At 37.1% G+C, this 14,195-nt stretch overlaps 1 protein-coding gene across 1 annotated transcript in view; it reads left to right on the top strand.

Annotated features, from left to right (window-relative positions):
• Positions 1-14,195, top strand: part of LOC125128403 (phospholipid-transporting ATPase ABCA3-like) — a 165,099-nt gene that overhangs the window by 68,728 nt on the left and 82,176 nt on the right. Inside the window, exons 11-12 of the mRNA XM_047782758.1 lie at positions 221-338; positions 6,749-6,903. Coding sequence (XP_047638714.1) covers positions 221-338; positions 6,749-6,903 — 273 coding nt within the window. The remainder of the gene's footprint in view (positions 1-220; positions 339-6,748; positions 6,904-14,195) is intronic.

The raw sequence follows: 14,195 nt of genomic DNA, 5'->3' as shown, positions 1-14,195 counted from the left end.
GGATACTCTTCATACATAGAAAGAAAAGTCTCCACTTTCTTACCCAAATATAGATAGACGCACATACCACTGAGACTTCACACAAACTCATCGCACCTACCACATCATCTTCTTTATACACTGTGAGTTTGATGACAGGTTTCTTCTAGGAATATAGGAGGTATGTGTCTTTTATAAGTGGTAGTAACAGACATCAAGTTTTTTTTTCTTTATTCCACAGAAATTTGGTGACAAGGTAGCAATAAACAACATGTCTTTGAATTTATATAAGGGGCAGATCACTATTCTTCTAGGACAAAATGGGGCAGGAAAAACAACAGTCTTGTCCGTTCTCACAGGTATGTATTTGGCTCTGTCCAGAGCAGAAGTCAGGTTCCTTCTAAGACTGTAAACCAGTCAACAACTTGTGTTGAGTATATTGTCATTTCAGTGTCATCATTAATTATTAGAGTTTTGATTGTTTAAAACCAAGATGTTCATGTGATATAATGAATTCATCCATTTAATCAATTAAAAATTATATGCTGGTTATTTTTATAGGATTAGATAATACAGTGGTGATTTCATAGTTGTTACACTCAGTTTTATACTCTGGCAGAGATACGGACAAACTTGAAACATACAACATACCACAAATAAGAAGGGAGGCATAGGGTGCTCTTCACCCAAAAGAATGACACCTAACCTGCTTTGAGCATGAACAATAGGGAAGTGACTGCAAATATGAGGCAAATAGGAAGTATAAAGTGCTATGAAGGGAAGAAAAGAGGAATATTATATATATAAGCAAAGATGAAGGAAACTTAAAAGCAGGGGACATATGACTAGACCAGAGAAGGAATTTCAATAATAGCAAAAGATGAAGGCAGATAAATAATCAAAAGATCAAATCATGAAAGTTTTGGGGGGAGCCATGCTATAAAGTTTAGAATTTATTCGGAAAGGAAAAGCCATGAAAGAATATTTTCTAAAAGTTTATAATTTAGAAATACAGCATTCACTAGAAATGGATACGGAACGGATGAGGAATACTAGGGACCAGTATAGCAGTGAATCCCCTGTTGCATGTGAGGTTAAAGTAAGTCCTAGAGGCTGGAGCAGGGTTGAGCCTCGCAATTGAGATAAAACAGCCTCTCTTTTGATATAAGGGTGATTCAGAACTGAGACAGGAGGGGCACACACTACTCATACTCTCTGCTGTTTTATGATTTGAACTGAATCCCTCTAAATCTCAGTTAAAACTCCTTCAAAGAATGACTGCCTAACATGCATAACAACGTAAGGTTATGGTTCAACTTTTAATTACCTTCATGGTAATGTATGCATGATCTATATAGTTGACATGCTTTACATAAGTTATCTTGGAACACTCTCTTATTTTTTTCTCTTTTATAGGAAGAACATTTATTTACTTATTGCACTGTAATTGACTTAAAATATTATTTTAATTAGGTGTACAACCTAGTGATTTGGTATTTTATACATTATGAAATGGTCACTCCAGTAAGTCTGGTAATCATCTGTTACTAGACAAACAATATTTTGACTATATTTTTTATGCATGTATTACATTCCCATGACATTTATTTTATAACTGAAAATTTCTACCTATTAAACTCCTTCAACTATTTTGTCCATCCCCCACACTCCCTCCCCTCTACAAATGAGCAGTTTTTTCCTCTGTATCTATGATTCTCTTTTTGTTCTATTCCATTTGTTTATTTTGTTTTTTAGATTCCTATATAGATTACTACACAGTACTGAATAAATTTCCCTGTGCCGTATACTATGTCCCCATAACCTGTCCATTCTATGTATAGTATTGGCCCAGTCATTCATACACACACACACACACACACACTTTTTCTCATACTATCTTCCATCATGTTCTATCCCAAGAGATAAGATTTTATTATTTCTTATATCTGAGGAATATAATGTGATATATATAATCGTATCTTTTTTAAAAAATTGATTGTAATATAGTTGACTCACAAAGTTATATCTCTAAGAACTTATTTCTTCTAGATTAACCAACTTGTTGGCATGTAATTTTTCATAGTACAGTTGACCCTTGAACAACCCTAGAGGTTAATCTGCCTGTAACTTGTAGTCAGTCCTCCATATTCGTGGTTCCTCCACATCCTTGGATTCAACCAACCAGGCACTGTGTAGTACGATAATATTTACTATTGAAAAATATCTGCATGTAAGTAGACCCACTCAGTTAAAACCCATGTTGTTCAAGGGTCAGCTGTAGTGTCATATGATCTCTGTTTATTTATGTGACATCAGTTATAATGTTTCCTCTTTCATTTCTGATTTTGAGTTTTCTCACCTTTTTTTTAGTCCAATTAAAATTTGTCAACTATATCTGTCTTTTCAGAAAAAAACAATCTTAACTTTAAATGTTTTTTAATGTTCCAAGTCTCTCTTCAGGTTATTTCTTCTCTAATCTTTATTTCCTTCCACTAACTTTGGGATTTGTTCTTCTTTTTCTAGTTCCTTAAAATGTTTCTTTAGGTTTTTTTTCTTTTCTTTCTTTCTTTCTTTCTTCTTTCTTTCTTTCTTTCTTTCTTTCTTTCTTTCTTTCTTTCTTTCTTTCTTTCTTTCTTTCTCTTTTTTAGATCTTTAGTATAAACTTCTCTCTTAGAAGTTCCTGTTGTGGTGCAGTGGTTAACGAATCCGACTAGGAACCATGAGGTTGCGGGTTCGATCCCTGGCCTCGCTCAGTGGGTTAAGGATCCGGCATTGCCGTGAGCTGTGGTGTAGATCACAGACGCAGCTCGAATCCCGTGTTGCTGTGTCTCTGGCATAGGCCGGCAGCCAGAGCTCCAATTCAACCCCTAGCCTGGGAACCTCCATATGCTGCAGGAGTGGCCCTAGAAAAGGGAAAAAGACAAAAAAATATAAAAAAATAAATAAATGAATAAACTTCCCTCTTAGTATTGCTTTTGCCACACCCCATAGGTTTTGGTATGTTGTGTTTTCACTTTCATGTCTCAGTATTTTATAATTTCCCTTTTTATTTCTTCTTTGACCTATTCGTTTTCAGAAATGTGATTTAATTTTTACATTTACATATTTTCATATTTTCCTCATCCTATTGCTTTCTAGTTTCACTCTATTGTGGTTTGAAAAGATACTTAGTATGATTTCAGTCTTACAGTTGTTATGCTGTTGCGTTGCTCTGTATGTACAAATACCACACTGTCTTAATTACTGTCACTTTGTAACATTGCCTGAAGTCTGGGAGAGTTATGCCTCCTGCTTGTTCTATGTTCCTCAATTTTGCTTTGGCAATTCTGTGTCTTTTATGGTTCCATATAAATTTTTGGATTATTTAATCTAAGTTCTGTGAAAAATATCATGGGTAATTTGATAGGGATTGTATTGAATCTGTAGATGCCTTGGGTAGTATGGCTATTTTAACAATATTAATTCTTCCAACCCAAGAGCATGGAATACCTTTCTATTTTTAGAATCCTCTAACTTCCTTGATTATTGTTTTATAGTTCTCAGTGTATAAGTCTTTCACTTTCTTGGTCAGGTTTACTCCTAGGTATTTAATTTTGGGGGGCGCGATTTTAAAAGGGATTGTATTTTTATATTCCTTTTCTAATATTTTATTGTCAGTATACTGAAATGCAACCAATTTCTGAATGTTAATCCTGTATCTGGCTACTTTTGCTGAATTTGTTGATTAGTTTGAGCAATTGTTGTGTGGAGTTCTGAGGGTTTTCTACATATATCATCCTGTCATCTGCAAAAGTGACAACTTTACCCCTTCTCTTCCAATTTGGATATCATTTATTTCTTTTGTTTGTCTGATTGCTGTGGCTGGGACTAGGAATACAGGCAGCACTCTTTCTTTTTTTTCTTTTTGGCTTTTATAGGACTGCACCCGCAGCATATGGAGGTTCCCAGGCTACAGGTCTAATCAGAGCTACAGCTTCTGGCCTGTGCCACAGCCAGAACAGCAACTTGGGATCCGAGCCGTGTCCACGACCTATGCCACAACTCACGGCAGTGCCAGATCCTTAACCCACTGAGCGAGGCCAGGGATCGAACCTGCCACCTCATGGTTCCCAGTCGGATTTGTTTCCACTGCACCATGATGGGAACTCCTAGGCAGTGCTCTTGAAGGCTCTTAAAGAATTCCACCAAGCCAGAGAGGGATGTGGAACAAGAAAATTAAAATGCCAATAACATTGTTACCATGTTTCAATCAGCTTTTTCTTGATTATGTGTTTGGTTGCAGTTGTTGACTGAAAAACTCCACAACCTAAAAGTTGAGAATTATGTTTTATTCATTGGCCTTTGTGAGGATTAAGCCTGGGGGCAGCCTCTCAGATAGCTCAGAGGAATTGCTCCAAAGAGGTAAGGGAGAAGCCAGGATACGTAGGAGTTTAAGCAGCAAAAAACGAGTAGTCAGAACATCAACATATTACTGTTAATTAAAGAAAAAGCCGACATCTCACGTTAATGAATTTAGCACTTTTCTTTGTAGTCTGCAGCACTTTTCTAAGAGTCTGGACTCATTGAAATCTTTCCTTTGATATACACCTTAACGCTCTAGAGTTAGCATCCTATTTTTCTCCGTCCTGAAGCCCTTCAGGGTGTGCAGTTGGGAGTGGCTGATGGCTTGGTGGCCACAACCTTCTGTGTTGAGAGTAGATGACCTTTTTTGCCTTCACTTAGTCATAAATTCAACCAATGTTTGGGAGGCATTTCATGGCCATTTTTGTCCCATGGTGCTAGGAAGGCTCATTCCCAGATCAGGCAAAGATTCTGTTGATAGTCCAAGATATTAATTTTTGGATTAGGCCCTGTTGATAATCTGAAATTTTCTGGATCCCTTCCCACCAGAGTGAGCCTGCATGCCTTATCACCATCCAGCCCCCTCTGGTCTATCAGGCTCATTCACCCCGATCTCTGGCCAACCCACTCTCACCAGAGTGAGCCCAAGCCCATGCACCTGATCACCACAGGCCCACCTCCCATTTGGGTGGACTTGTGCACCCCAGTTCCACTGTGCCCTCCTCTCACAGCAGCCTGCCCTGAGCCCCAAACACTGCCCAGCCACCTTCTGCCTGGATTGGCTCCTGTGCTTCTCCTGCCTTGGGAGCAGTCTGTGGTTGGGCTTCCCACATGCAGAGATAGAGCTGAAATCACAGCTAAACCCCAGAGTCCCTTGACTAAGAACAAAGAGCTGAAGTCTCTCCTCCTGGCTATGAGAACCTCAGATTTACACCACCACTGCCAGCCTTGTAAATTCAGTGCCTGTGGAATATGCAAGAAAGACACGTACTCCCACAGCTAAGACAGCTTTAGGAGCTACGGGTTTTAGACACGTACGGGGATTGGACCAGGCCAGAGTCTGAGCTACCTCCATGGCTCCCACAGTGGGCCCAGGTGCATGACTCCTGCAGTCCTGGAACCTGACCTCAGTGGATCTGCACTGGTGGCCTGGTGTAAAACAACACCTGAAAGAAACCACGGCCAATGCCCGGCATTACTACAGTTAAGGTGGGGCTGAGAGCAATGCCAACAACAGGGTACATTGTGAAACCGTATAATGGGTGAAAGGTGACTCAACAGAGAACACTCATAGGTGAATAACTCTAGTGAGGAATATTCAGGGGCTCCTTTCCTGCTGGGAGTGCTCAAGTGCCACCTACTTCATACCACAGCTCAAGAAACAGATCTGGGGCTCCTACTCCAACAACCAGGGAGTAGACCCTGCCCCTGACAGGGTGGGACAACCACGGAGCAAATACGAGGTCCCACTCAATACCCATTGCAGGCTCTGAAAGGGCAGTAGATCTTTTCTATTATTTTATTGATCTCTATTTTATTTATTTCTGCCACTCATACATACAGAGAACAGACTGATGATTGTCAGAGGCAGGGGATGGGGGCTGGGCTAAATGGATGAATGTAGTCAAAAGGTACTAGTGTCCAGTTATAAAAGAAACAATTCATGGGATTGCAACGTACAGCGTGGTGACTCTAGTTAATAATACTATTTTGCAAATTTGAAAGTTGCAAGAGAATAAATCTTAAATGTTCTTATCATTAGAAAACAACTGTGACTGTGTCAGGTGCTGGATGTTAACTAGACTTATTTTCTTGAACTTTTCACAATATATACAAATGTCAGATCATATTGTACACCCAATAGTAATATAATATTATCTCAATGACATCTCAATAAAAAGAATGTATTTTTCAATAAGGTAAATGATTCGTGGGGTTTAAATGGTCTTACAGTTTCTTTTTTACATATTACCAGATAATTCCCCACAAAACTTGGACTAGTTATTGATACTTAAATTTCTCGACAAAATTATATATTCCAGAATTTTATGTTTTTTATAGCACCACACACAATAGGGTACACAAATATAGTAACTATATATGGTTCACAAATATAGTAACTAGCTGATTGCAATGCAAATAATTGAAATACAGCAAATTATTTAAATGTTTTTACTACTAATATAATCCATTCCCATTGTAGAAAATGAATATATATAGCAAAAAAGAAATAAAAAGAAAATTAAGATAGCTAGTCTCACTACCTAGGTGTAACTGTTAATATTATCCTATAACTATTCTTCTGCAGGAGGTAGTACTAATTCTTTGGAATAATTCACCAACAGACTGGATTTGAGTTGCTAACTTGCACCTTTTTATGTTCTCTTATCAAAGTTCAGCTTCTGTCTTGTCTTTGGCATATTTGTAGGTTGTTACCGTCCTACCAGAGGAGAGGTCTGTATTTACGGATATGACATCTCAAAAAACATAAGGGAAATTCGAGAAAATATGGGCTTCTGCCCACAGCATGACTTGTTGTTTAATGACTTGACACTCTCAGAACACATTTTTTTCTACTCTGTGGTGAGTGAAATTTTTTAGATGGAAATTATGTATATTGAAAAAATAAAAATCTTTAAGAAAATAAAATTATATAGTAAATGTAACTTTTTTCCTTCTTTTTTATCTATGAATTTTAACTCATTTAACCAGCAGCACGATTGGGATACTGAGCAGTTTCACCACCCCAAAGCACTCTCTCTTGCTTTTGCTCTATAGCCAACCCTCTCCCCCGCCCCAAGACCCCAGTAACCCCAGTCTGTCTTTTATCACTGTTGAGAATATCATGTAAATGGAATCAAATAATATGTAATATGTAGAGATTGTCTACTTAGACAAAGGCCTTTAAGATTCATCTGTGCCATTGCATGATCAGCAGTATGTTTCTTTTAATTGCCGAATACTATTTCATGTTTAAATGTGACACAGTATATACCAAGTGAAGGACATTTTTTTTTATTCTAGGCTTGAGGAGTATGAATAAATCTGTTCTGAGTTTCATGTGTAAGTTTTAACTTCTCTCAGAGTAGGAATACTAGATTATAAGTGTTTGTTTATAACTGCTAAACTGCATTCAAGACTGGCGTTACCATTTTGCACTCCCAACAACCATTTGTGAGAATTCCAAGTGCTCCACATACTTGCCATGATTTGTTACTATGCTTTTAAAAATTAACCACTTTAAAGGATATTGTTCATCTTCATGTGAACAGTTCATAGTGTTCTTTTTGACGTATTTGTGGAGATCTTTTTCCTTTTTTAAAAATATGAGTTGTTTCCTTATTATTGAATTTTTGAGAATTTTTATATATTCTGGATATAGGTCCTTTGTTAGATATGCACTTTGCAAATATTTTCTCCAAACTGAAGCTTGTCGTTTCATTTTCCTTTTTTTTTTTAATTTAGTTTTTACCAGAGTATGGTTGATTTATAATGTGTTAGTTTCATGTGTACAGCAAAGTGAATCAGTCATACATATAAATATATCCATTTTTTTTCCAATATAGGTTATTAAAAACTATTGAGTAAGTTTTCTTGTATTACACAGTAGATTCTTGTTAATTATATGTTTTATACAGTAGTGTGTATATGTTATTCTCACCCTCCAAATTCTTCCCACTCACATACGGTAACCACAGATTAGTCTTGAAATCTACTTTTTTTAGAAATGAATACTTTTTTTTTTTGGTTTTTTGATGATTTTTATTTTTACCATTATAGTTGGTTTATAGTGTTCTGTCAGTTTTCTACTGTGCAGCAAAGTGACCCAGTCATACATACATATATACATTCTTTTTCTCACATTCTCCTCCTTCATGCTCTATCACAAGCGACTAGATATTGTTCCCAATGCTATATAGCAGGATCTCGTTGCATATTCATTCCAAATGCAATCGTTTGCATCTATTAACCCGAAATTCCCAGTCAGTCCCGCTCCCTCCCCCTCCCTCTTGGCAACCACAAGTCTGTTCTCCAAGTCTATGAGTTTCTTTTCTGTGGAAAGGTTCATTTGTGTCATATATTAGATTACAGATATAACTGATATCATGGTATTTGTCTTTCTCTTTCTGGATTACATCACTTTGTATGAGAGTCTTTAGTTCCACCATGTTGCTGCAAATGGTGTTATTTTGTTCTTTTTTATTGCTGAGTAGTATTCCATTGTGTATATATACCACTTCTTAATCCATTCATCTGTCATTGGACGTTTAGGTTGTTTTCATGTCTTGCCTATTGTGAATAGTGCTGCAATGGACATAGGGGTACATGAATCTTTTTCAGTGAAAGTTTTGTCTGGGTATATGCTCAAGAGTGGGATTGCTGGGTCATACAGTGTTCTATATTAAGTTTTCAGAGGTACTTCCATACTGTTTTCCATAGTGGTTGTACCAATTTACATTCTGACCAACCGAGTGCAACAGGAGGGTTGTCTTTGATCCACACCTTCTCTAGCATTTGTTATTTGTGGACTTACTAATGATGGCCATTCTGCCAGGTGTGAGGTGGTAGGTACTTCATAGTAGTTTTGATTTACATTTCGCTAATAATTAGTGATGTTGAGCTTTTTTTCATGTGCCTTTGGCCATCTGTATATCTTCTTTGGAGAAATGTCTATTCAAGTCTTCTGCCCAGTTTTCAATTGGGTTGTTTGTTTTTTTGTTGTTGAGTTGTATAAGTTGTTTGTATATTTTAGAGATTAAGCCCTTGTCCATTGCATCATTTGACACTGTTTTCTCCCATTCCATATATTGTCTTTTTGGGGTTTTTTATGGTTTCCTTTGCTGTGCAAAAGCTTGTCAGTTTAATTAGGTCCCATTGATTTATTTCTGCTTTTATTTCTTTTACCTTGGGAGACTTACCTAAGAAAACATTTGCAAGGTTAATGTCAGAGAATGCTTTGCCTATGTTCTCTTCTAGGAGTTTGATGGTGTCTTGTTTCATGTTTAAGTCTTTTAGCCATTTTGAATTTATTTTTGTGTATGTTGTGAGGGTGTGTTCTAGTTTCATTGATTTATATGCAGCTGTCCAGTTTTCCCAGCACCACTTGCTGAAAAGACTTTTTCCCATTTTATATTCTTGCCTCCTTTGTCAAAGATGAATTGACCATAGGTGTCTGGGTCTATTTCTGGGTTCTCTATTTTGTTCCATTGGTACCAGTACCACACTGTCTTGATGACTATGGCTTTGTAATATTGTCTGAAGTCTGGGAGAGTTATGCCTCCTGCTTGGTTTTTGTTCCTCAGGATTGCTTTGAAAATTCTGTATCTTTTATGATTCCATGTACATTTTTGGACTGTTTGTTATAGTTCTGTGAAAAATGTCCTGGGTAATTTGCTAGGGATTTCATTGAATCTGTAATTCCTTTGGGTAGTATGCCATTTTTACAATATTAATTTTTCCAACCCAGGAGCATGGAATAGCTTTCCATTTCTTTGAATCCTCTTTAATTTCCTTGAAATATATGAGTTTGTTTCTGCTTTTTAAGTAAGTTCTTTTGTATAATTTTTATTATATTCCATATATAAGTGATGTGATATGTCTTCCTCTGTCTGACTTACTTCACACAACATCATAGTCTCTAGGTCCATCCATATTGTTGCAAATGGCATTATTTCATTCTTTTCTTATGGGTGAGTAATATACCATTGTATATATATATATATACCACATTCTCTTTATCCATTACTCTGTTGGTGGTTGTTTCCATGTCTTGGTTATTGTAAATAGTGCTGCAATGAACACTGGGATGCATGTATATTTTATAACTGTGCTTTTCTCTGGATATATGCCCAGGAGTGTGATTGCTGTATCATACGGTAGTTCTACATTTAGTTTTTTAAGGCACCTCCATATTGTTCTCTATAATGGTTGCACCAGTTTACATTCCCAGCAACTGTGTAGATGGGTTCCCTTTTTACCACACTGTCTCCAGCAGTTACTGTTTGTAGACTTTTTGATTATGGCCATTCTGACTGGTGTGACTCACTGAAGTTTTCACTTGTGTCTATCTAATAATTATAAATGTTGAGCATATTTTTATGTGTTTTTTAACCGTCTCTATGTCTTCTTCGAACCATTTTTTTTTATTGGGATTCTGGTTTTTTTGAGATAAAGTTCCTTGAGATATTTGTATATTTTGCAGAGTAATCTCTTGTCAATCTCTTTGTTTGCAAAGATTTTTTTTCCCATTCTATGGGTCGTCTTTTCATTTTGTTTATGGTTTCCTTTGCTACGCAAAAGCTTTAAGTTTAATTAGGTCCCACTGGTTTATTTTTACTTTATTGTCATTATTCTAGGAAGTAGATCAAATAAGATGGTGTGGCAATTTATGTCAAAGAGCTTGCTGCTGATGTTTCCCTCTAGGAATTTTATAATATCTGGCCTCATATTTGGGTCTTTAATCCATTTTGAGTTTATTTTTGTGCCTGGTGTTAGAGAATGTCTAATATCATTCTTTTACAGGTAGCTTTCCAGTTTTCGCAGCACCTCTTATTAAAGAGACTGTTTTTCCTCCACGTATATTTTTGCTTCCTTTATCATAGATGAGTGCACCATAGGTGCTTGGTTTTTTTTCTAGGCTTTCTATCCTGTTCCACTGATCTATATGTCTGTTTTTGTGCTAGTACTATATTGTTTTGATGCCTGTAGCTATGTAGTATAGTCTCAAGTCAGGAAGCCTGATTCCTCCAGTTCTGTTTTTCTTTTTCAATATTGCTTTGACTATTCAAGGTCTTCTGTGTTTCCATACAAATTTCAAAATACTTTGTTCCAGAGCTGTGAAAAATATCATTGGTAACTTGATAGGGATTGCATTGAATCTGTATATTGCCTTCTTGACATTGTCTTTTGCAGAGCAAATTTTTTAAACATTAAAATCCAATTTATCACATTTTTCTTTATGTTTCTGCCCTTGTTATCTTTTCTAGAACTCTCTGCCTAACTCAAGGACATGAAGATTTTATTCTGTATTTTCTTCTAAGTTTTTGTAGTTTTACATGTTACACTTAGATCTGCGATCCATTTTGAGTTAGTCTTTGTATAAAGATTTAAACTTTAGGGCTGTGTTCTTTTTTCTTGAATATGGATGCTGTTTTAACACCTTTTTTTTTGTCTTTTTGCCATTTCTTGGGCCTCTCCTGCGACATATAGAGGTTCCCATATGCCATGGGTGCAGCCCCTAGGAAATACCAAAAAAATAAATAAATAAATAAATAAAGTCACTCAGAAAAAGACAAATATCATATGACATGACTTATACGTGGAATATAAAACATGATACAAATAAACCTATCTGCAGAACAGAAACTGACTGACAGACATGGAGAACAAACTTGTGGTTGCCAAGGGGGAGTGGGAGGGGGAGGGACTGGGAGTTTGGGGTTAGTAGATGCAAACTATTACATTTAGAATGAATGGGCAATGAGGTCCCGCTGTACAGCACAAGGAACTATGTCCAGTCTCTTGACACAGAACGTGATGGGAGATGATAAGAGAAAAGGAATGTGTGTAGGTATATGACTGGGTCACCTTGCTGCACATCAAGAAATGGCACAACATTGTAAACCAACTATAATTTTTTAAAAAAAGTACCACTGCTTTTGGACACCATGGTTTCTGGTTAGAAATCCAAAATCATCCTGGAGTTCCTGTCATGGCTCAGGGGTTAATGAATCTAAGAACCATGAGGTTGCAGGTTCGATCCCTGGCCTTGCTCAGTAGGTTAAGGATCCGGTGTTGCAGTGAGCTGTGGTGTGGGTTGCAGATGCGGCTCAGATCCCACGTTGCTGTGGCTCTGGCGTAGGCTTGGCAGCTACAGCTCTGATTAGACCCCTAGCCTGGGAACCTCCATATGCCGTGGGTGCAGCCCTAGAAAAGGCAAAAAGACAAAAAAAATTAAAAATTAAAAATAAGAAATCCAAAATCACCCAAATTGTTTGCCTACTGATAATTAGTTATTTTTTTCCCTAGGTATTCTCAATATTTTTCTACTGTTTTCACATTTCAGCAAATTTTTGATGATTTAGCTTGTTTAAATTTTTTTGTCTATCTGGATGGGGTTCAATCAGTTTCTTCAACCTATAGGCGCATGTCCTTTGCCAGTTGGGAAATTTTTAGTCATTATTTCTTCAAATATTATTTCAGCCATGTGCAATTTTTTTTTCTCTTCTTCTCAAAATTCTATGGCTTGAATGTTAAACATTTTGTTGTCTAAAAGTCCCTTGAGCTTTGTTTTATTTTTCTTCAATCATTTTTCTTACTGTTGTTCAGATTGGATAATATCTATTGATTTGTATTCCACGTTCATTGGCCCTTTCTTCTGTTACACCTATTCTACTACTGAGTATACCTTCGATATTTTGATGATACTTTTTTTCAAACATTTTATTGAGGTCTACTACATGCCAAACCCAGGGATACAAAGATGACTATAAGAGTCTGTTCCCTCAAGGAATGAAAGTCAAGTAGGTGAAAGAGAGTAAAACACCTAGGAGTACTATGGAACAGTAATTGAGATATATGAACAGGATGAAGGGAATTCAGGCCTGGTGCCCAATACTGTTTAGCAGCAATTAGGAAAGGTATCATAAAGAAAGTAAAATCTAGGCTAATCTTTTTTTTTTTTTCTTATGGTTACACTTGCAACCATCTGGAAGTTCCCAGGCCAGGGATTGAATACAAGCTGCAGCTGCAACCTGTGCCAGAGCTGTGGCAATGCCAGATCCTTTAACCCGCTGCTCTGTGCTGGGGATCAAACCTTCTGCTCTGCAGCGACCTGAACCACTGCCATCAGATTCTTAACACACTGTGGAACAGCAGGAACTCCTAGGCTAAAGCTTTTTTAACCCTTTTTTATTTTATTTATTTATTTATTTATTTTCCTACTGTACAGCATGGGGATCAAGTTACTATTACATGTATACATTTTTCCCCCACCCTTTGTTCTGTTGCAATATGAGTATCTAGACAAAGTTCTCAATGCTCCTCAGCAGGATCTCTTTGTAAATCTATTCTAAGTTGTATCTGATAACCCCAAGCTCCCAATTCCTCCCACTTCCTCCCTCTCCCGTCGGGCAGCCACAAGTCTGTTCTCCAAGTCCATGATTTTCTTTTCTGTGGAGATGTTCATTTGTGCTGTATATTAGATTCCAGTTATAAGTGATATCCTTTGGTATTTGTCTTTGTCTTTCTGACTTATTTCACTCAGTATGAGATTCTCTAGCTCCATCCATGTTGCTGCAAATGGCATTATTTTGTTCTTTTTTATGGCTTTGTAGTATTCCATTGTGTATATATACCACATCTTCCAAATCCAATCATCTGTTGATGGACATTTGGGTTGTTTCCATGTCCTGGCTATTGTGAATAGTGCTGCAATGAACATGCGGGTGCATGTGTCTCTTTTAAGTAGAGTTTTGTCTGGATATATGCCCAAGAGTGGGATTGCGCTAACCCTTTTTTTAAATTGAGGTATGGTTCATTTACAGTGTTGTGTTAGTTTCAGTTGTACAGTAGAGTGTATCAGATAAATACATTTTATTTTTCAGATGTTTTTCCAGTATTCTTTATTTTTTATTTTTTATTTATTTTTTATTTTTTATTTTTGTCTTTTTGCTATTTCTTGGGCTGCTCCCACGGCATATGGAGGTTCCCAGGCTAGGGGTCTAATTGGAGCTGCAGCTGCCAGCCTATGCCAGAGCCACAGCAACGCGGGATCCAAGCTGCGTCTGCAACCTACACCACAGTTCACGGCAACGCCGGATCGTTAACCCGCTGAGCAAGGGCAGGGATCAAACCCCCAACCTCATTGTTCCTAG

This window comes from Phacochoerus africanus, chromosome 5 (assembly GCF_016906955.1).
Source record: "Phacochoerus africanus isolate WHEZ1 chromosome 5, ROS_Pafr_v1, whole genome shotgun sequence".
Lineage (NCBI taxonomy): Eukaryota > Metazoa > Chordata > Mammalia > Artiodactyla > Suidae > Phacochoerus > Phacochoerus africanus.
The sequence above is the reverse complement of the archived record's forward strand: the minus strand, read 5'-3'. Positions and strand labels throughout refer to the sequence as shown.